This window comes from Lonchura striata, chromosome 4, assembly GCF_046129695.1.
Source record: "Lonchura striata isolate bLonStr1 chromosome 4, bLonStr1.mat, whole genome shotgun sequence".
Classification (NCBI taxonomy): Eukaryota; Metazoa; Chordata; class Aves; order Passeriformes; family Estrildidae; genus Lonchura; species Lonchura striata.
The window spans coordinates 61,367,103-61,388,761 of NC_134606.1; the positions used below are offsets into that span (position 1 = coordinate 61,367,103).

A 21,659-nucleotide genomic window follows, 5' to 3' on the forward strand; every position below is an offset into this window, starting at 1 on the left:
CAAGCAGATAAGGTAACTGTGCATATTTCATCTAGAAGCTGAAGGCAGGATTGGGAATAGGAAATGCTCTTAGTCTTGTTGATATTTGTTCTTTGGAGCTTTTGTTATAGCATTTATTTTGAGTGCCTACACAGTACAAAAGAAAGTCCACTCAGGTCATGCTCTCCATGATAGGTACCTAGAGATAGGACAGAGGGATAGATCTTGAAAGACGAGTTTTAAATAACCTTTAAAGGTGGTATTTTTCCATATGGCCTCTACTTGTGTGAGCAGTTCCAAATGGAACCTCTTTTCAAAAATCCTTTTTTGCTGCAGGGAGACTCAGTGCTGAAGAACAAAGCCTAGAAGCCCTGCAAGTAGGATTTATGTAGGATTTATTCCAGATTACCATTATCTGGTTGTTTTGGTTTTTTCCTAAAAAAAAAAAAAAAAAAAGGAATTTTTTAGCCATAAATTTGTTACTTGGTCTTTACTTACTTGATCTGGATCTTTACCCAAAATGTTGATTTTAAACTTTTTCCACTGTTGTTACTAACTGCTGTTGAGCTGATTGACACAGCTTTTATTTATTCAGTTACTTATTTTAGCTTTTGGTGAGACATGAAAAAGAAACCCAGCAAAACCACAAAACAAACTGTGTACTGTGCTGATCAACGTTTTTGCCCTCCTCTAGGAGTGAAATGTTGTAGTTAACGTTGCTTTTTTTCCCTCCTTCTTCACTTCCTTGTCTCTGCTGTTCTAGTGGATATATGGTCTGTGGGATGCATTATGGGAGAAATGGTTCGCCACAAAATCCTCTTTCCAGGAAGGGACTGTATCCTTGTGCCATTTGCTGCAGCTTCACCTATTATTTGTTCCTCTCCTCCACCCCAACCCTTTTACCATAAAGTGACTGTACCAGGACTGTAAAGATAGAAGCAGAAAGTTGAGGTATGGCTAAATGAAAATAGCACACTACTGATATGCACAAAATTAAAAATGAAAAACAGATGCACAGAATTATTTTGGTCAATTAAGTTACTCTAAAACCTGTAATCATTCCATTTCATATACTATTTATGTCATGTCAATAAGCAATATAGAAAACAAGCATTATGATAACAAATTGGATAGCTTTATTTACTATTCATTGAAGGAAAAATAAGGGGAAAAAAAGTCCTAATTTGGCCCATCTCATTCCTGTAAATCTGTTTTTCTGCTTTTATGTTTTGGAAATACTGACTTCATAACATTTGTGGTGACATCATAATCTTTTGCTTGTTAATGCATCATGGTTTTGGATTCATCTCAATGCTGTATAGGCTCAGTGTTGAGCCAATACAACATTTTTTTTTCTTTAAAACAAAACGAAGAATTTGACTCGCCCAGTTTAAGGCAACCGTTTTTCTGCCATGGTTTCCAAATTGTCCTGAAATCAGATTCTCTTGATTTAAAAATGAACTTCCCTTTACTTGCATGAGGTCTGTGTTGTCAATTAAACTGTATTCCCTCCTATCTTGTTCTTCTTGTCTTGGGTGATATTATTTTTACCCCTTCCAAGGTGGTGAAAGCAATATTAGAAAATGAAAACAAAAGAGGAGGTGTCTGCTTAGCCTCCAGTTTGTCACAGGCTAAACCTGCCCGTGCTGGTTTGGAAATGTAAATAAGTGTGTTTTGCGCATCAGAATAAAATGAGGCAACATAACGTATCTTCACTTTTGGAAACAAAAAGGAATCTTATTTTCATCTAGTTGGCAGAAAGGCACCATGAAAATCTAGCATCAGCAGCCACTGGCAGTTGGTGTGAAGAAAACCCAGTTTTCACAGGCATGTAGCCATAGAAGCAATTCTTTTTTTGCTGACTTTTGAGCAATTCATGTCATGTTTGTCAAAGTTGGGTCCTGCCTGTCCTGTTTTCACAGCTCTGTCAACTTCCTCTGAAAGCTGAGCTCTGCTTGGTGACCCAGTGAAGATGCAGTTCTACTTCACTAACAGGGAGATGGAGGGACAGCAGGTACCTCCTGTTTGCTGAGGGGGTGACAGCAGCACTTTACTGCTTCCAGTCTTATAGGAAGAGGGGCTGGAAAGTTGCTGGATGCAAAACAAGGCAGAGAGGTTAAAATGGTGATTTTTTTTTTTATTAGTAGGTAGCTTTGAGATGCTTTAAGGTGCTGAGCTGTCCCTGCAGCATGAGGAGCAAGCTGCAGACCCACCTTCTGCTGTAACGTCAAAGTGCAGATCAGCTCCCAGCATTCCCAAGATCTGTAATTTAATGTGTTAGTTATGCTGTGTTTCAGTGGTCTCAGAAACACCATCATAATGCTTCCTCCAAACAATGCACTCTTTTCCTCTTAAAAACAAAAAACATTAAAGAAAAACTATACTATCTATAATACACTTGAAGTTCATCTGTGAATACTGAGGATATTTCCATTTAATCTTTTCTGAGTGAAGTCTGAGATTTTAGTTGATACAAAGAATGATTTCAGGATAAAAGCATAGTAGTGTGGTTAATGAGTTGCTCTCCTTTTTCAACAACAAATTAGAAGATACGTTTGTCCATGTCTGGAAAAAAGAGTTAATGCTATATAATTTAACCAATGTAGCTTTTAAAATCATTCAGACATGAGAATGACTCTGTATCTGTTTGGCTGTGGAAACAGTCTCTTACGACAGCATCGTATCAGGGATAGTAGTTAAAGGGTCTTGAAATATTTGTTAACATTTCAGCATCAGTTGAAAATAACAACTGAATTTTTTAACAAATGCAGCAAAAATTGTGTAAATCGTGGGATAGTCCTACTTTTTAAATCATTGGAAATCCTATATCCTGAAATAGAATGTATGTGGGCAAGGTCACAATTACTACCATGCTTTAATGGTGGGTTTATTCAGATGAGTGGGAAGTTTAAAAAAAAAAAACTAAAAAAAACCTAAAAAAAAAAAAAAAAAAAAAAAAAAGAAGAAAAAACCTGGTACATTCATTTCCAAGTCAGTACTCATTTGTTAACCAGTTTGACCCCATGAATGAGTTGTCAGTGTTGGAAGGACTGTTTTGTGTATGGATCCATATGATTTCCCACCCCTCCCTGGCTGTTGATGAGCAGATCTAGTTTCAATCCAGGTGCAGGAAGAGCTGGAGAAGCAATTGTGCAGCTGCAGGTAAACTTCACAGAAGTATATTACATATTTCCCTTGGGCTACCTAAGACTTTTGAACAGAGAGTTTTCTAGCTGGAAGAGGTGAATCTGTATAGAAATCATAAATACCAGTTCTTTTTAATCATTCAAAAGACAGTCTACTGTGTCCACTTGCTATCAATATGAGCTTTCTCATTTCTAGTCTGGAGTAGGAACATTTGTGTATGGCACAGTATACGTCTAAGAAAAAAATCCCAGCTGCTGCCATGTTTTATGGAAAGAAAATATTTTAAAATTTAATCTCACCTAAATCATACCACTGAGTTACCACTGCACTCAGGTGCTGCTGACTTGAAATGAAATTTGATTTTTGAAGTCTTTGTGGAAATAAAAACATAGAGGGGATTAATTTCAGAACCTCTCATCTACATAAACAAGAAACTCTCTCTTAAGCTGCCAAGGAAAGAAAGCTCTGGAAACTGGATAGAATACAGCTGGTTTTCAGACAAGTAAGAACAGCCTCCAGTGTCCTTGAGTGTACTGGGTAGAAATTACCTGACAGGTACCTTCATTCCTTGTTATTCAGCTAAGGCAGACTTTACAAAATACTGTCAGGGAAACTTCCTTGTCAGAAATCAGACCCTCTCAATCACCTTTCAATCCATTTCCAGAAGGATTTGCAAACTAAAATATTCCTGGCAAGTTTCAGTAAGCTTTTGTAGTCCACTTCTGAGTTTCTTGCTCAGTGTTTCTTTGATGCTTATTCCATTTTTGTTAAATTGGAAAGCATGTGAGCAGCTAAAAAGTGCCTGAACTTTTTGATGCCATTGGAAATATGTTAGAAAATCCCAGGGCTTTCCCAAAAGCTCGTTCAGCTCTAGGCAATAACATCTTCAAAATCTCATAAGATTTCAATTTAAGGATTGGAAATGTATTTCTGGTTTTTTGGGTTTTTTTTTTATTTGAAGAGAAGGGAAAACTTAAAATGGATGCTTTCATGTGAGACAGTTTTATTAAGATCTGAGCTCCCAAGTCCACAGTGATGTCCTACAGGCACACATGACTTAGTGGGGAAAATAAAGTGATCAGAGCATTTATTTTCAGTACTGAAAAGAAGGAGGCATGTACAGGATGGTACTATAGCAATTTCACTTGTGAATCCTTCAGCAGATAAAAGGGAATTGGTGATTTAGCCATAGAAACATATTGTGATAATAGCCAAGTATCCTAAGTTTGGCTGGGCCTGAATTTCCATTGTAAATATGGAGAACAGAATTCCTACTGCAAGTAGCCTAAAGTCTTAGATAGTCAAAAGAGAAAATACCATTAAAGTAGGAAGAGAGAAAAATTCCAACTTTCTTCTGTGTAATTATGAACATCCAAAAGGAATTGTGAAGAGAGAAGTCAGCATTAACAGATAGAGTTAATGTTTTCTGTGGCAAGATTTTCAAAAATTTCCTTGCCTACCAGCTGTCTTTGAGAGTGGTGGGATTAAGAAATGCTCTCTGACATCTGACAGAAAGTGTTCTATTGCCTTAGGAAAAAAAGTTTGCATGAAGAAAGTATTTTAGGAAAAGGTGCTGCCTTTCCACCACTCATAAACAGAATTTATCATTGCATTTGATCTGCATGGATTAATAGGTGTAATTTAAGCGTTTTGAGGGCATTTTTGGGTGTTTCTTAAACTACAGTATAAGAAAAACTTCTGCATTTTTGTTAAGTGCAGTTTTACTTGTTCCGGATGATATTTTCTTAAGGCTTGTTTTGTCTTAAAATCAAAAACAGCAACTAGCATCAGGATTATTTAAAAGATACTGTTAAGGGTTACTGGCCTGGCTTTCCAGGTAGGATCAGCTGGCTCATGTTAGCCTGCTGCTTAAGTGTGTGTTAGCTATGATGGCATTGATAGCTAAATTTGGCTTTTGACCTAGATTATTCTTCCCTGACTATTTGGTTTTCGACTCATGATTTCCCTTAAAGTTTGCTCATGAGTTGAGGCCTGTTTCAAAGAGGTCTCAGAGTAGATGTGAGGATAATTTGGCTGTTGCCATTTTTCTCTCTCTCTGTTGCTTTTTTTTTTTTTGTTTTTATTTTTAATGCAGATATGTATACTCCAACAGATTATAGTGTAATTTGCATTTAGCATGAAACCCCCATGCTGTCTGTCATCTGAGTGGCTCTTGGACAGGATCCCAGGTGCTGCAGTGGAGATGTCCCACTGCTTGTTTCCCATCACTCACCTTAAAGATTTTCAGGATGCACTGCTGCCTTGTATGAATTTCAACTGAGGCAAGTTTTAATTGTGTTTTCTAGCGCCTATGAGAATTGGATGGTCTCAAATGTTTTGGGGGTTTTTCTGTGGCATTAGTCATCTTTTTCTTGATGGCAGCTGTGCTAAATTGAGCTGAAACAGATGGGAACAGTTGAGCAGAGAATTTAGAACCTGTGGACAAAACAGTACTGAAGTGCCTTTTGTCAAGAGCATGCAGGTATTTGGACAGGATCAAAATAAAGAACTGGAACACCTTCAAAATCACATGAAGCTGAGTCAGGGGAGGTTTAGGTTGGATGTCAGGAAAAGGTTTTCACCTAGAGGATGACTGGGCACCAGCATAGGCCAGTGGTCACAGCACCAACCCAACAGAGGTCCAGGAGCGTTTGGACAAAGCTTTCAGGCACAGGGTGTGACTCCTGGGGTGTGCTGAGCAGGGCCAGGAGTTGGACTTGATGATCCTGATGGGTCTCTTCCAACTCAGCATATTCTGTGACTCCTGTTCCAGATATGGAAACATAAAATATCCTCAGATGATCTGCTAATCTGTTTGTATTGTAGCAAGAAAGACTACCTGTGGGTTTCCTACTGGAAGAGGTAACAAAAGAGTACTTGGACAGTCTTTGAGACCTGAGAAGAGATACTTCAAAATCAAAATGTAAAAGAAGCTAAAAGAGGACCTGAAGCTAGGAAATGCAGGATCTATAAAACAGGTTTTCAATGCTGTGGTCTGTTACACACAGAGTAGTGTGTTTCACATTCCTTGGCAAGCTTATCTGTAGCTCTCTCTTACCGTGATGGTTTTTTTATATAGATATATCAAAAAAAAAAAATGGGAGAAAGGGGAGAGTGTGAGTCATCCCTTGTGCCTCCACTAATTCTTGTGCTTGCTGCTCAGGATTCCCATGGCTTTTTTAGTCATTTTTTAGCACTTGTTTAGCACTGCAGCCTAGGAGGCAGTAGCCTTCTCCAGTGCAGGCTTCCTACTGGGTCACAGAAAGTTTAAAAAAAGACAGAAATTCATAGGTTGGTTTGAAGCCTCACCCTTGTAAAATGGTGGCAATTCCCTTTTGGTTCCATATAGCATCTGTCGGGAGAGCACCTGTATTCCATGGTGTTTGGCAAGAAGAAAATTAGAAGTCACTAAGGCAATTATTTGAACACTTAGGAATCTTATTACTGTTATTGAGAAATATTAAGGTTTTCATAACATCATGTGGAAAGTGGTGTTTAAAATTAGAAAGGAAAAACTTTCTCAGGAAATCTTATTGGATTGAGCTGATATTGTGCTGAGCAAGCCCTTGTTAAAACATGTTGAAATTCAAGCATATAACAAATACAAGCACAAAGGGGAGGGTTTTGGTATCTCAGCAAGGTCTCAACAAGGAGATTGGAACATCAGAAAACTGAGAGTTTGCTATGACTTAGGCAGAATTGAGGGAAATAAGGGTTTGGTGGTTTGGGGAGGGTTTTAATCCTTTTCAAGAGTTTGAGCCATCTCCACAATCGTAATTGGGAGTGCCATAGATCACAGAATTTCCTTGGAATTGACAGGTCTGGAGCCTTTGTAGCTGTGGTATCTGGAGCATGTGAAAAAAAAAGCAGCTTTGCCCATGTATTACTGTAAACTACCATGTATTTTTATAGACTGTTCCCCTTATTTTATTGCATAGAAATAACAGAAAAACCTCTAAAAACAAGGTACAGCATCCAATACAGGCTACTATATTTTTCATGCTTAAAATTCAGCTTTGTAAGGGCTGAAGCAAGTAAGGGCCTAGAAATTGTTCTTCAGAGCAGACATCAGTACAGAAGTGCAGGAGTACTACAACAGAGATAGAGGTAAAGAGAGGTCCATTTTAGGAGAATTTGGAGAATTTGGAGAGAGAAGCTCGCTGTTATCACAGGCATACTCAGCTGCCTTGACATTTTACTGGAGTTTGCACCTTAGCCATTGGCAAGCAGTGTTGTGTGCTAAATATTTTGGCCTACAGCTACACAAGTAAAATCAGGTGTCATGATTTGCTTTGCTAATATGTCTATAATTATCTTCTTCAGTCAGTTTTGAGGAGGTGAACATCTCTTTTCAGCTGGCAGAGCAGTGATTTCTGCATCACTGGAACAGGAGCTATTACAAACGTGAATGTTTGGTATTCTCACTAGTGCTCTGGGAAGAAAGTGTGAACCAGCCCATGAGGTTGGAAAAGATAGCAAAGCTCATGCAGTTGTGCATACATCTCTGGTTTCTGGAGTGTCCTGTGCCTTGCATTTGATGAATTTCAATTTGCATGTCACAATTTTCATTGAATGACAGTCGGATCTTACTGAGTGCAAGGCTGAAAAGCCACCTCAGTGGAAGTTTGGGCAAGGGTGGGTAGATATTCTCCCTATGGGCTCCCTCTCATTGTTTTGTGAAGAGAATGTTCCAGACAACCTGCAGTTTTGCAGGAGGAGAATGTAGATTTATCAGGGAAGTATCTATGAAAAGTTGATTTGGGTCCTCTCCATATAGAAACATCTTTGGTTAGTTCTAAAATTCCTGACCCTTCTGCATCTCTGCTGGAAGGAATCTGAAATCTGGAAGGCTGAGCAAGCACTCATTTGGGTTAGGAAGTACCTGTTTGGTGAGGAATCAGAACCAGGAGATGGCCCCGAGAAGATTTTCTGTATGGTTCAAATGGTTTTTCCTTTGTTCAGGAAAACATGTGCATTTGGTTTCTGGTGAGCACTTGCTCAAAGCTGGCTATGCCAGGGTGGCATTTGGTGTCCTTGGCATGTTTACTTGTATTCTGAAGTACGTGTACATATTCAATAATGTGTTCCAGGGTGTGCAGTAGTCTGGTTTGTAGAGATTCTGAACACATTAAAAATTCCCTACTCCTAGTAATCCAGGACCTGGATATTCTAGGGGTGAGTGGGTTTCCCATCAAGGGCTACCCAAATCCCAACAGTTCCACTTCAGAGAGTCTTGAACAGCTGTAGGATAAATTCCTTAACACTGTTTCACATGCTCTTACAAACATCAAGGCAAATAGTTGCTAAACTGAAGCTTTACCTTGAATCATGAAGAGGTCTGTCACTAAAGTTAGCCTGCCCTTGATTAAAGCTTAGGGATGTTCCATGTGTTAATGCAGCATTGCCAGCATTTGTGATTACTCATATTTGAAAAAAAAACTTTTACCAGGTGTAGATTTTCAGTGCTTTGGAACTGAATGCAGGTGTTTAGAGATTGTGGTATGCTTGATTTTTTTCTGATGCAGGTATGAGTGAAATTACTTGGACAATCAATCCGACATCTGGACTGATGTTGGACTAAATGAAGCAGATGATCAAGGCATAGATCTCAGTTCTGCAGTCCTTTCTGGTGCTTTGCACAAGTCTCAGTGCCTTGACTGGGACTTCTGACAGCTGCTTCTGTATGTGCTAAAATTCTTAACCTCCAACTAACTACGTCTAACATGCAGCCAAATCCTGGTTCCACTTTGATTTATTTCTAATTGCCTCAGGAGGTGAAAAACAGGCAGCAGTCAAAAAGGATGTTGGTTATATTTAGGTGTTTATCTCTGCTCCTTCTGATTTGGAAATTTTCAAATAGCTTCCTTCCCAAAACCTCAGGCACAGAGGGGAATAATCATCTCTGATTTGACACGGTTTGCAGTTTAGTAAGGCACTAGTTCAACTTGTGTGTGTGCCCCCTGGAGCATAGCATAGAGCAGTGATGTCAGGAGGCAGCCTCTGAAAATAAAAAGGAATTAATAACAGACGAACAAACAACTGCTTGCTCTATTTTTTCCTGATATTTTGCATGCCATTTAGCTTGTGATGAAAGCAGCAATAATTTGCATCTCTCGGTCTGCTTATTGCTTCCAAACAAGTAGCCTTTTCTTTAGTTCTTTGTTTTTTGTTTATTAATTAATTTATTGGGTAGTGTAGAAGCTTTTCATATGCTAAATAAAGCAACAAGGGAACCTTAGACCCAGGCATGTTAAGATTTCCACAAATAGGGCATTTGCCTTCAAAGTCAAATGCACTTTAAACTGTTGCTAAATATGAAATTGCAAAAGTAAATTTAACCAAGCAGCATGATGCTTTCGTATTTTTTTCCCCAGTTCCTGGCCCTGAGACACCAGTCTGTCCCTGTGCTTGCTTTCATGCTCTATGACTAATCATAGAGCAAGGACAGCAGAGGTAATGTGGTTACATGGAATCAGTATGGGGGAAAATGCCACCTTAATCCTGTGCTGGATATAAGGAATCTGATTTTCATCTTGTGCTCCAGTGTAAATTGTGGTGAACTTTGTTTGACCCAGCTGAACTGCTCTTCCTACCTCTGTAGGAGGTAAATAGGCCCCTGATATTCTCTGAATTTCACTGCAGAAGGTACAGCTTAGTGCTTCTTTGTCTCAACTGGCCTATTTAGAAATCACCATTTCCTATCATGGCAAATGGAAATCTCATGAGATTCTCAAGATCCCTGTGATGGACTGCTGGCTTCACTGAGATTTGCTGGAAGTGAGCCAACAGACCCTAAAGCAAGCATTGTTGGAGCTGAATGATCTCAAAAATTCTATTCATAATCCTGAGTCAGCAGTGGATATGTCTTCACAAGGACCCAAGTTCCTTTTGTGGCTTCTGGCAGTTCAGCTTGTGAAAATATGCATGGTTCTCTGGTAGCTGGAATGATAAAAGAATAGCAATTTGCATATCCTTATTGAATACAGAGACCAGCATTCATTTACAAAACAAAGCATCATAAACCTAGGTAATGAATACAAATGAAAACTTGAAAAAGACAAAATTAATTGGTAAATTTTAATTACAAAGTTTTATTATGACACAGTAGCCAGCCGCAGGTCTCAGTTGGGTTTCTGTATTTAATGGATTTGTCTTTCATCCTCTCTGGGGTAAAGGAAACTGTTGGAGTCGATTTTTCTCAGATCTGCTCTGTTGTCATGAAACTTGTGTGCTCAGGCAGAAAAGCAGCCGCCGAGAGCAAGAGGCAGGTCTGTCTGCAGGCGCTGTGCTATAGCATGATTGGATAAGTCTTCTCATTTGTTTGTTGTTCTGTTCCTGTTTTCTTGTTTACCTTCATTTCATTTTTGTTTTCAGTTGACATGTGGTCAGTAGGGTGCATCATGGGAGAAATGATTAAAGGTGCTGTGTTGTTTCCTGGCACTGATCGTATCCTTCCTAGCAGCCATTCTGGCCCCAGCAGGTACTTCCAACCCTTTCCCTTCCAGCCCCTTCCCACTAGACTAGTGCTGACATACCTCTGTTCTGTACCTAAAGAGCTGGGTTAAGTCCCACTGCAAAATCCCTGCAAACCAAAATGTCAACAAACCATTACTGCCTCTCAGCAAAAGCCTTAGGTGAAAACCACAGTAAGTACAGCACGAGGAGATGGAAAGCAACATCCCACACAGTTCATGAGCATCACTTTCTGCAGCCAGTGACCACAGTTTTGTTATTATGAATGTGTCTTTATTAATTTGGTGGTGTGTGTTTGGGAGGGACATGTTGTACAAATGAGGCGGGTTTTTAAAGATTATAGAAGGGTAAGCACAAGTCACTGCTTACCTCAGGGAGAGATATTAGATGTTCTGCATTTCACACGCATTTCTGCATCTCTGTGATACTCAGACATAAATCATAGAAATACTTACTTGTTATAGACTCACTAAATTGTTTATTTGCTTTGTGCAGTTGCTCTTCAAGTGGTATTAAAGTATAAAAGTAGGAAATGGTTTCAATTTGGGCACAACTTCTTCCCAAGACTAAAATCATCACTTGGTAGTAGTTTAATGACTCAGAAGTCTGGATGTTTCTTGGGAAATTGTTGTAATGGACTTGGATCTGCCATCTTTTATTTAAGTACATGGAACTATTATGTGAAAGCAGAATATATTCTTGACATCAACAAGAAGTGATTTACAGATAAACACACTAAATCAGTAGACAAGCAGACTAAGAATATATTTGTTCTCCTTAGAGACCATTCTACACTCAGGTCTGAGGCAGCCATATTTCTTATTTTGTTCCATGCTTTATTGAAGCACTTTAGTATTTATCAGATTGTGGAACACTTGTGTGTAACAATAACTGAGATCAGTACGTGCTTGATCTAACTCCAGTTTTTTACTGCCCATAGGATTGTGAATATGAGAAATGGATATGGCCTGTGTATGAGTTTCCCTTCTATTTTAAATTTTGTACTTAGATAACAGAAGTTAATTTTTATGTAACTTCCTCTGTGTAGGTGTGCATGTGCACTTGTGTGTGTATATGCACATACTTACCAGCTCACTTCAGCACTTCTGACCTCATTTGCATTTTAAAGGGCTCAATATTTTGATCAAAATGTGGAAAAAGTATCATCTTAAGAGCATTAAAGAAATGAAAATCAGTAATTATATCATTAATTTCACAGCCTTGCCTAGTAAGATTCTAACTTGTGTTTTGTCCAAAATGCTGGGTGAGCATATCCATAGTGAAATGAGCAATACACTTTCCTTGTGTCATTGTATGATCTGGAGCACATCTCCTCTGTCTATGTGAAAGTAAACATTTCCCTTCTGTGTGTTAATGGAAATCATTAGCATCGATTTGTGTTCCAGATCTGCTGTGCTTCTGTTTCCTGTCAATGTGGAGTCAAACGTTTGAGCATCCCACAGTGATGTAATCATAACTGGTTTTATGTTCACAGACATTTTATAAGCTAACATTTAAAGATAACCCCAAATAAGTCCAAAAAGAATATGTCTTAAATAGCACTTCAAAAACTGGTTTCTTTGACACAGCTGCAAGCTTGTTAAAAAGAACTTGCACAAAGCCTCTATAATTAAAGCATTGTGTGCCATCTATTATTGCAATAACTCCACAGAAATTTTCATTACCAGCTGCTGATTTCTTTGGGATTGGCTATAACTGAGTTCATGTTCTTCATCTTTATTTATGATACATTGCTAAACTTTCTCTATGTTTTCTGTACCTCTCTCCTTTTCTTCTGCTGTTCCATAGCTGCCTATTCCATAGACAGAGAATTATACCATTGCTTTCTTTCAGGCTGCTCCTCAAAGCCACCTCATCTCCAAATCCATCCCCCACACCCCTTCCCTGCTGCTGAGCAGCCACGAGCAGGGGTTCAGCAGTTCTGGCTCCCCTGACCATCTGTGCAGCTGAAAGCTGCAGTTGGGAAGCTGCAAGCTCCAACCCAGCCTGCTGAGATCCATGACCTCGTGTCATCCTCTGCCTTAAACCTGCACAGAAAATGCTTAGCATTGCTGTAAAAAAGATTATTTCTTCAGACGAGTGATGGAGTTGGGCAGCTGGATTAATTCCATCAGCAGGGACTCTGAGCCCTCAGAGCTTGAGGGCTCAGAGGATGTGTACTTAAGGATGTGTTTAAGTGCAGGAGCAAGAGTAATTAAACATCCATTTCTTTAAAAAAGTTTCTTCTTTGACATAAAATGGGTTAAGCCTGGCAGTGTAGCAGAATTTGCTATCAGCAGTTTTTTCTTAATAGTCAGTGTTTCATTTCACATCCACACTGTGATTTGAAGAGTATTTAATAGCAATTTGTGTCAATTTTTATGCATAAATAACCATGAAAAGCATTTTTGAAGCTAAAAGATTGAATATTCATGAGAAATTCGCTGCCAATCATATATTTGACAGCAAAATTTACTATTTGCCATTTTCCAGTGGTTAAGGAGTGTAGGTCATTTGATGCTGTTACTGTTTACACACCTAAATAGTCCATTCAGCTAGCTTCAAAAATTTCAGTAGGAAAATTCAGAAGCAGAAAAGCAGAAAATGCCTCTGAGTAAATGCAGAGTGGAGTGCTTAGCTAGGCTGCTGCTTTGTCCTACTCCTGTAATCCATCTGAATTCACTGAAATCACTGGAGTGAAACTGAGAACAGAACACACCTCTATTCTCTTTTAAACTCCCAGTTGTGAAAAATGATTGAGAGTGTCCAAAATCTCATGGTCCTTACTGATCCTTGAAATTTTACTATTTTTCCATAATTTTTGATGCATGTGATGCACTTAATTGTGTGCTACAGCTTTTTCTTTTTTTTTTCCTTTTTTTTTTTAATTTCATATGAAAACTTAATTTCAATATTGACAGCAGTAGTTCTGCTTTCAAAAAGCAATCAGCATGAAGCGTGCACCTAATTGTGCCTCGAGCAAGGACATGGTGTGCTGTGTTGCCTCAGGAACAATGGGATAAGCTGGCTGTACCTGAGTCTGACTCTTGTTCCATGTGTTCTCCTCAAGATTTTATGAGGGAAACTGTTAACCTTTTCTCATTGCTGCATGGATGATCTGGAGGTGTGAAGAAGGTGCCTTATTCCTCTGGTGAGCTGTGAAAGTGTAGTTACAAGTATTTTTTTAGCTGCTGCAGGCATTTTGGGCAGACAAGGATGAATGTGCCTTTAAATCCTGTACTTGGACCAGCTCAGGGAGACAAGTATATATTCAGCAGAGAGATGTGATGTCAGGTGCTCTTAGTACATGTCTTATTCTACTTTATTCTACAGCTGCAATTGTGCCATGCATGCTGTAGGGATTGGAATATAAAGGGATTGCGGGCTCTTGTGCTCTGTGGAAAGTGTCCCTAAATATGTGTCATCTCTGTCCTGCTCCCTTGTCCCTGAGGGCAGTTTCCCAAGGGGTCTTATTGTTCAAGACTCCTTGAACAGCTGGAACTTTGCTTTCCAAAAATTCAGGGTCCTGACTTTACTCCTCACCTGATCCCTCAGGACTGCAAACTCCACCAGTGCAGGATTGCTGCAGCCCTGGCAGCCTTCAGTGGACTTTAGTGCTGGGCCCAATGATCCTAGAGGTCTTTTCCAACCTAAACACTTCTATGGCTATATGAAATTTCTTCCTGAAGTTGTTAAGCATCAGTCATATCAGAGCTCTTGAAATCTTCAGCCAGTGCCAGGTGTGGCAGATGTGTTTGTAGAGGAAGTTCTCCAGCCAGCAGCAGATTTGATGAGCTTATACTTCAGCTGAGCTGCTGAAAAAATGCTGGGCAGAGCTTCAAAGCCATATTGTGGAATTCAGAAGACAAACAGGGCCTTTTTGAGCTCATGAAGGAGAGCTGAATTTTAGAAGATAACCAACATCATTAAAGAGTCTCACAGAGTTGAAACTCCTCCACACCTTGAGCTGAGACTCAGTGCTCAGAAAGTGAAGAACATGACCAGTGTGAGATGAAGAGAATAGACTGAAATACATGTAAGCCATCAATACTCTTGAGGAATCTCTTTTTTAAAATCCACACTTCTGGCCATTTCATTTAAACAAAAACAAATCTATGTTTTTCAAGACTCATGTTCTGAAATAATAGTTTCACCTTTTGATAAATTTCTTCCAGGCATAGAGTTAATTTACTTACAAGCTTCACATCAAACTGATCTACATTGCTGGTGAAATACAGAGAAGAAAAATTAGTTTAGCTTCTGAAAATACTTTTCAATATACATATTTTGCCTAATAACTTTGTTTTGGTTCCATAAACAAATGCTGCTATATTAAGTCAGAATAATCTATAAAGTCCAGCAGTATCCGTACACAAGTCATTATATCATAGGCCATAATCTTTTTTTAAAAAATGGGTTTGTATTTTCTAGGATTAGTGGCAAAATTATTTTCTCAGGCATCAGAGAAGATCTCAATAACTGCCCTAGAACTTTCTCTTTTTTATGCAGAAGATTCAGGGTCTGTTATGAAAACAACAGAGAAGAGGTTATTGGAAACTGTTCCAGCAGACCTTCAAAGAACTAATTTTTTTGTGCCTTTTCTTTGTCAGGAAATCTGAACTGATGGAAAAACACATAGAGCCTGCAGAAATTTTGCACAGGAGTACACTGTGGTCTTACCTGTTAAAACAAGTACAGGTTTAATGGTTACAACAGTAAGCAAAACAGCATTTTGTGATTTTCAGGGTATCATCAGCAGTAAGAAATCATAAACTCCTTAGGAAAAGCAGCTTTATGTATTTGCACAATAAATTAATTCTGCTTTAAATCTGAGATGAGAATTTTACTCTATTTGAAAAGTAATTTTTTGGTGTGGTTTTTCTGTGAGCAATAATGCTGAATGAGCATCAGTTCCATGGAAACAGTACTGTTTGTGGATAAACCACCAAAAAATGAGTGCCCAGGCTGCAAAAATCCACTCCCAGCACTATTAAATGATGAAAGGTTATCCATTGCCTACTTAACTATTTTCAATACAGCAATGTAACTCTTATAGAAATGTTTGTATTAAACACAAATTGTTTGAACTTTGACAGTGTGCTAACAGCTTATAATTTTATCTTGAAAAACCTGCCATCTGTATGAAAATACAAGGAAAATGAGAACACTTGCTCCTATCCAATAATGCAACTTGGTTCATACATTTTGACAACTGCTCTATTGCATATTTATTATATTTTCTCATGAAGATTTTTTTATTTCTCTCTTTATTCAGCCTTTTCTCTTTGTTGACTTTCCATCCTTGGAGTGATGTGTACAGCTTCCACTCCTTGGAAGTCAGAGTAAATGTAGAGAAAGAACTGATGCAAAAGATTTATGAAGTATTAGTGAGCTGGGGGTTGCTGGAGGTGGCTCAGCTGATGGATAGATATAGATATAGACCAATCTATACATGAATATATAGAATGGTGTATGTTGTTGAATATTCTTGAACTTCAAGGCCAATATTTGTCTTTCCTTAAACACTGGACAATTGAGTAACTGTTAATTGTTGTAAAAACTCACTCATAAAGGTCAAAAGGAACTTTTGAATAATTACACAAATGAAAACACAGAATGGTTCTGTTCTCTCCTGATTCTGGAAGAGGAGCAACCCTACAGTTTCCAGGATCCTGTTTTCTCTGTTTTGGGCTTGAGGAGTCTATTCTTGATTTCTTATCCAAGTTGTTGCAGGAACACCTGAGATTCAGAAGCAACCTGAGCTCATAACAACTTCACTGACAGTAAAAACAGAAACATTTTGGGATTGTGCTGTATCACTAAGATCCTACTTCCTATGCAGACTCCTAGGTGGTTTTTATAAACACCTGTAACATGTTTGTGGTGTGACAGCTGTGGAAGTGCTCAAGGCCAGGTTGGATGGGGCTTTGAGTAACCTGACCTACTGAAAGCTGTCCCTACCCATGGCAGGGGACTTGGAATGAGATGATCTTCCAGCCCAAACCATCCTATGATTTTATGATTTCCTTACTGCTGTGTAAGCACAGATGAACAGCAACTGAATGAAATACCAGCCAAAAAATAGTATTTGAAAATTTAAGGAGCCACAGATGGTCATCCAAAATGTTAATGATGGCATCTGCACAATGAACATTGCTATCTCCTAACTTCTGAATGATCAATGGTAATCTTCTTAAGTAATTTATTTGTGCTGCACGTTAGTTTTTGTTATCACCACATTCTGTTATTCCATATAAATAGCAATTATTATTCTGAACACTGCACAGAATTTTCTGTTGCAGTCTGATTTTTACAAATGCCACATGCTTCTCAAAGTGTTCACCTTGGAACAGAAAATGCTTTATAGTTACTGTCTTGTCAGATGGTAGCATTTTCAATTCCTTTTGTGTGGGCTTTTTTGTAAACTGCGTTGGCATCAATGTGTGAACTGTGGGACTGTGGAAAAAATATGAATGTGACACTGATGTCTCCCACAGTGAAGCTGGTTAGATCCTTTTTTAGCAGATTTATTTTAAAAAGAAAGGTCCAATTAAATTTTTTTTTTAAATTGGCCTATCAACTTTGCAGTTGTTGCCACAATTTGGTGTTGTGGAGGGAACTGCAGAGCTTTTCATAGTAATTATTCTAAATTTGACGAGTTATGAGCACTGAAGTGGAGCAGTTAGTTTTTATTGGTGGAATATTCAGATCTAAGGAGAAAACAATAAGCAACCTCAAGATTTTTTGATTGAGAAGAGATGATCTTCCCCTGTCTGTCTGTTACAAACAAAACATCCTGTGTCTGTTTTGTTTATGTTGTGCCTACCTTAAGAAAAGCAAGATTTGACACGTCCTAATTTTAATTATGTCCAGAAGCAACACAAAGAGCAAATCCTGCCCCTGCACAGCAAAGCTGGTGTGGAGGTGCTGCTGGACAGGTGGAGAAAGTGCCAGGCAGGGAAGCAGGATTCCCAGCAGCACCACCACTGTCCAGCACAGTTCCAACAGCTCTCTCATAAACAGGCATTCTGGCTCAATTACTCGTGCTTCACAGCCCATAGCTACATCACAGTCCATAGATACAGCTCGAGGAGGATTTTAGAAAAAGGCTTCTCTTTCAGGTGAACAAACATGAGAGATTAAGTTTTTTAAGTATTGCAGTACAACTGAAACATCCTAAGGCAAACAGTAACTCCTCCTGCAAAACCTTGCAGTTGAACTTAACAAAATACAATTCTTTACTCAAAAAAGAGGGTGATTTACACAGACATGTCATGAGAAGGAAAAAGAAAAATTGTTGTGATTTTGAGGCTAGATAGGAAGACAATAATTTGTTGTCTAAGTTGTTCTTTTAATTACAAGCTACTATTTTGTACACTGTAGAAATGCTTTTAATATTTTCTGACTGAGACAGAGAAGTATTGTAAATTTTCTCTTATAGCCAAACTCAATTTCCTTATACTTGTATAGGAGTTTTCAGGAATTTAATTTATCTGAGGTTTACAACTGAATTAACAAAGCACTGGTTTTTAATCCTCATTTTTGAACTATATTGCATCAATGCACACAGAAAAAATGCACACTTTCAGTCTGTGCTTCTAAATAGATAAATTTACTGTGAAATCTGATTTTTTCAAAATAAATACTTTATTCTTAATTCACAATATTATTTTCCTATTAAATTTTTATGCCTTTGCTTTAGAAAAATATGTCACTTAATCAGCAGTTCAGCTTAGTGTTGTTTTCAAATAAATAACCAAGTATTTAGAAAGCAAAGGGGAACAATCCTTAGGAGAGTATAAAGCTGCAAAGAGAAAAGGTGGTGGGTGAGCTTGAGGCTACCTGAGATCTCAGTGATAAATCTTCATTCAGAAGATGCTAATTTTTTATCTATATTCTTAAATCTTTGCTGTAACTCTATGTGGCCACCTTAATGTTACTAAATGCCATAATGTTAGTGCCAGAGGCAAGCTAATAAATCCAGGTTAGAGCCCATCTTCTGTCTTAAATCATACAGATGCTGTTGTGAAGAGTTGACACATTTTCCTTGATCTTGCCTGGGGCAGTGGCCAGCTGAACTGATTCAAATAGCTTTTAAGCAGACATTCCATCATTTTCTAGACCTTTGGGTTGGAATTCTTTCCAACTGTAAGTCCTGTCAGTCTGTCTAACATTTGCTTAATTTCAAGGGGGAAAAGAGGATCCTCTTTTTTTTCTTCTTAAGAGATTTTTTGGGTTTGTTTTGTTTGTTTGTTTGTTTGTTTGGGGGTTTTGGTGGTTTTTTTTGTTTCCTGGAAAACTTCCATCAGAGTTCCATGATCACTGACTTTTAGTACTGTTTTTAAATAACATCAATAGTTACAATCTTTAATTGATTCATGTCACCTACTGTAGATTTTGATTCACATTAGGACTGTCCTGTAGTAGCATTTGTTTCCTCCAGAATTGCTGAAGCTAATGCTGACTGGAAGCTTGAGAAGCTGTTTCTTTGCTTTGATGTGTAGACCTCAGATTTTTTTCCAAGACTTTTTTTTAATCTCATACCATGATAGGTACAACTTCTAATCACCAGGTGCATCAAAGATGCATCACACATGGTGACTGCATAAAACATTACAGTAAAATGGAGTTTAACCAGCAGAATATAATCCAGTGGTTTTAAAGTCCAGGTAAGGGGAGAATCATTACTAGAGAGAAAATGTGTGTGCCCAGCTGACTAAAACATATATCTAACTGCTTTCACTTAGCATGGTTTTGTTATTGCTATTATCAGGACAAAAACAGTCCTGAGTTTGTGTGTCAATTTGTGTGTGTGTGTGTGTGTGTGTACATGTCAATGCATCTAAAGAGCAAATGAATGGATGTTATTAAAGGGGTTTGGCAGTATATGAACAACATAAGTCAGAAAAAATACAGTAAAGAAGCACGATTACCCATTCAGATCATTCATTACTCAAAACCAGTCCCTGAGGTTGCTGTGACATAAAGCCTGACCTTTTGGCTCTTGGTAAGAGCAGGGCTGTCAAAGGTCCAGTGCTATCCTGCAAATCAAGTCCAGTCAAGGAGCAGAACATGGTGGCTCTGCCAGTTCTGTTGCCTTTGCCTCTGGTTTTTGCACTGGTGACTCTATCTCAAAATGTCCACTTGTAGGTGGTAGTCTGCTTGTGTGTTGTTTCTTAGTGAGATCCTTTCTGTCAGCTTTGAAGGAATGTGTGCAGTGTGAACTTGATCTGTCTGTGGATTTTCCTTCTCCCTTCTCCGTCATCACTGACAGTGGTTCCCATCACATCAGACCTTCTCTGGGAACTTCTTGTACCCCTTTTCCCTTATTGCTCATGTCTAGGACATCTTTCTACATGTTCCCTCTCAGTGTGTCCAAGTCCCACATAATTCTTTGATCCCTAAGATCAGTTTTTCTTTGGCCTTTACTAAATGCTTGGGAGATGGTTCACCTGCTCTGTACACGGGTGGCCTCGTTCGAAGCAAGTCCTTGTGTTTGGCCCTCCCTATTTATCAAACACATCACTCAACACAGACAGGTAATGCTTCCAGTGATGATTTTAGAGCTTGGCTCTCTCACCCATTTAGCTTCTCTTGGCACAACTATTAGCCTCTTCATTTCTGTACTCTCTGTTTTTCTCTGCAAAGCATTTACACACTCTGTATTCCCAAGTTCCTCAGAGACCTGCTTCTGAAGCAGTTCAGCTAGCAGTCACTGAGGTATCTTGACTTGAACCCAAGTTTAAAATGTCAAACCACTTTATTTTCTAATGAAATATTTAATGAAATATTCAGGCTATTCTTTGAACAGATGTAGTCTTAGATAACTTTACTTTTGTTGTAATTGTTCAGTTTTCTGTTGATAAAAAAAGTATTTTTCATGGACAACACAAGATAAACTACAAACAACCTACAGGGGGTATGTGTGTGAGGGGCTTTTCTACATAAATCTTCATGTTAGTTTAAAAAATAAGAGGTATTCATAAAAATCTTTCCAGACTGCTGCTATTTCTAGCAGCCTTTTTCAGCTGAAAATAAAATTATTTAAAACACTGCTTTAAGATTCTTAAAGCATATGTTTAAATGATTTTCATTCATTTAAACTTTTTTGATTAGTAAACCTGCAATTTTAAAACAAATTATTAGCTTTTTTTGTTCAAATAAGATAGTTAAGGTAAATAAAAATTTAGTCTGTCTTTACTTTCCAAGATACATGAAAAGACTGTTTTCATTTCTCTAAAATAATTTTTAAAATCAGAAATTGCTACTGCATTTTTTTGCCTATTTTTTTCTGTTATCTTTCTTAATATTTTGAGAACTCCTCCACACTTAAGATACTGATGAAAATAATAACTTAAGAGAATACTTTTAAGAAAAGAAATGTTTGTGCTGAAATGCTTTGAATGTTTGTCTTTTAAAAGTATTTTCTTTCTAGTGTGCTCTTAGCAAATCTCCCTTCATTGTATTTCCTAGTATCAAGGTACCCATGGCTGCATGTAATCCTTTTTTTTTTCCCTTGTAGTCATCAGGTTCTTAGCTCTGTGAATTAGTGTGATGTACAGATGCTACTGATAATTTCCTTTTTTGTTGGCACAGTCAGTCTTGTTCTGAATGTGGCTGAAAGAGCTACATAACACCCATCAGGTGCCTAAATGTTAGCACAAGAAAACTAAAATATCAACACCTCAACAGATAAAAATCTCAGTATGAAATGCCTGTAATACACTTTCTTTTTAGGCATTAGAGCCTGTTTCCCATTAGCTGGTATCAAATTAGCAATGTAGCTGTCACTTTTTCAGTTAAAGAGAAACATCTGTCTACACCTGTGCATAATTTGCCAATAGAAAATGAGTCCCAGTGCATTCTTATAAAATCAAACAAATTGTTTTTGAGGGGTTGCTGATTGGCTAGTATTGTAAAAATTAGCATCAATGAAGTTATTGGAGAGAGTAAAGTACAAAGCAGATGAGTGGGAGAAGTTTTTTGTCCTGTGCAGAACTTCTTTAAGCCAGCTGGGTCTCCCTCTCCACCGACTGAATAGGGAGACAGGTGCACATGTT

The 21,659-nt window shown here is 38.2% G+C and overlaps 1 protein-coding gene across 9 annotated transcripts in view; it reads left to right on the forward strand.

Moving 5' to 3' along the window:
- The window catches only part of MAPK10 (mitogen-activated protein kinase 10), a 146,622-nt gene that overhangs the window by 98,383 nt on the left and 26,580 nt on the right, over window positions 1–21,659 (forward strand). For 8 of the 9 annotated variants that reach the window (XM_077782998.1, XM_077783001.1, XM_077782997.1 and 5 more), the window contains one exon: window positions 743–814. In XM_077782998.1, the coding sequence (XP_077639124.1) occupies window positions 743–814 (72 nt within the window). Of the gene's footprint in view, window positions 1–742; window positions 815–10,500; window positions 10,573–21,659 lie in introns of all 9 variants that reach the window. The other variant, XM_077783003.1, reaches the window with a different exon arrangement.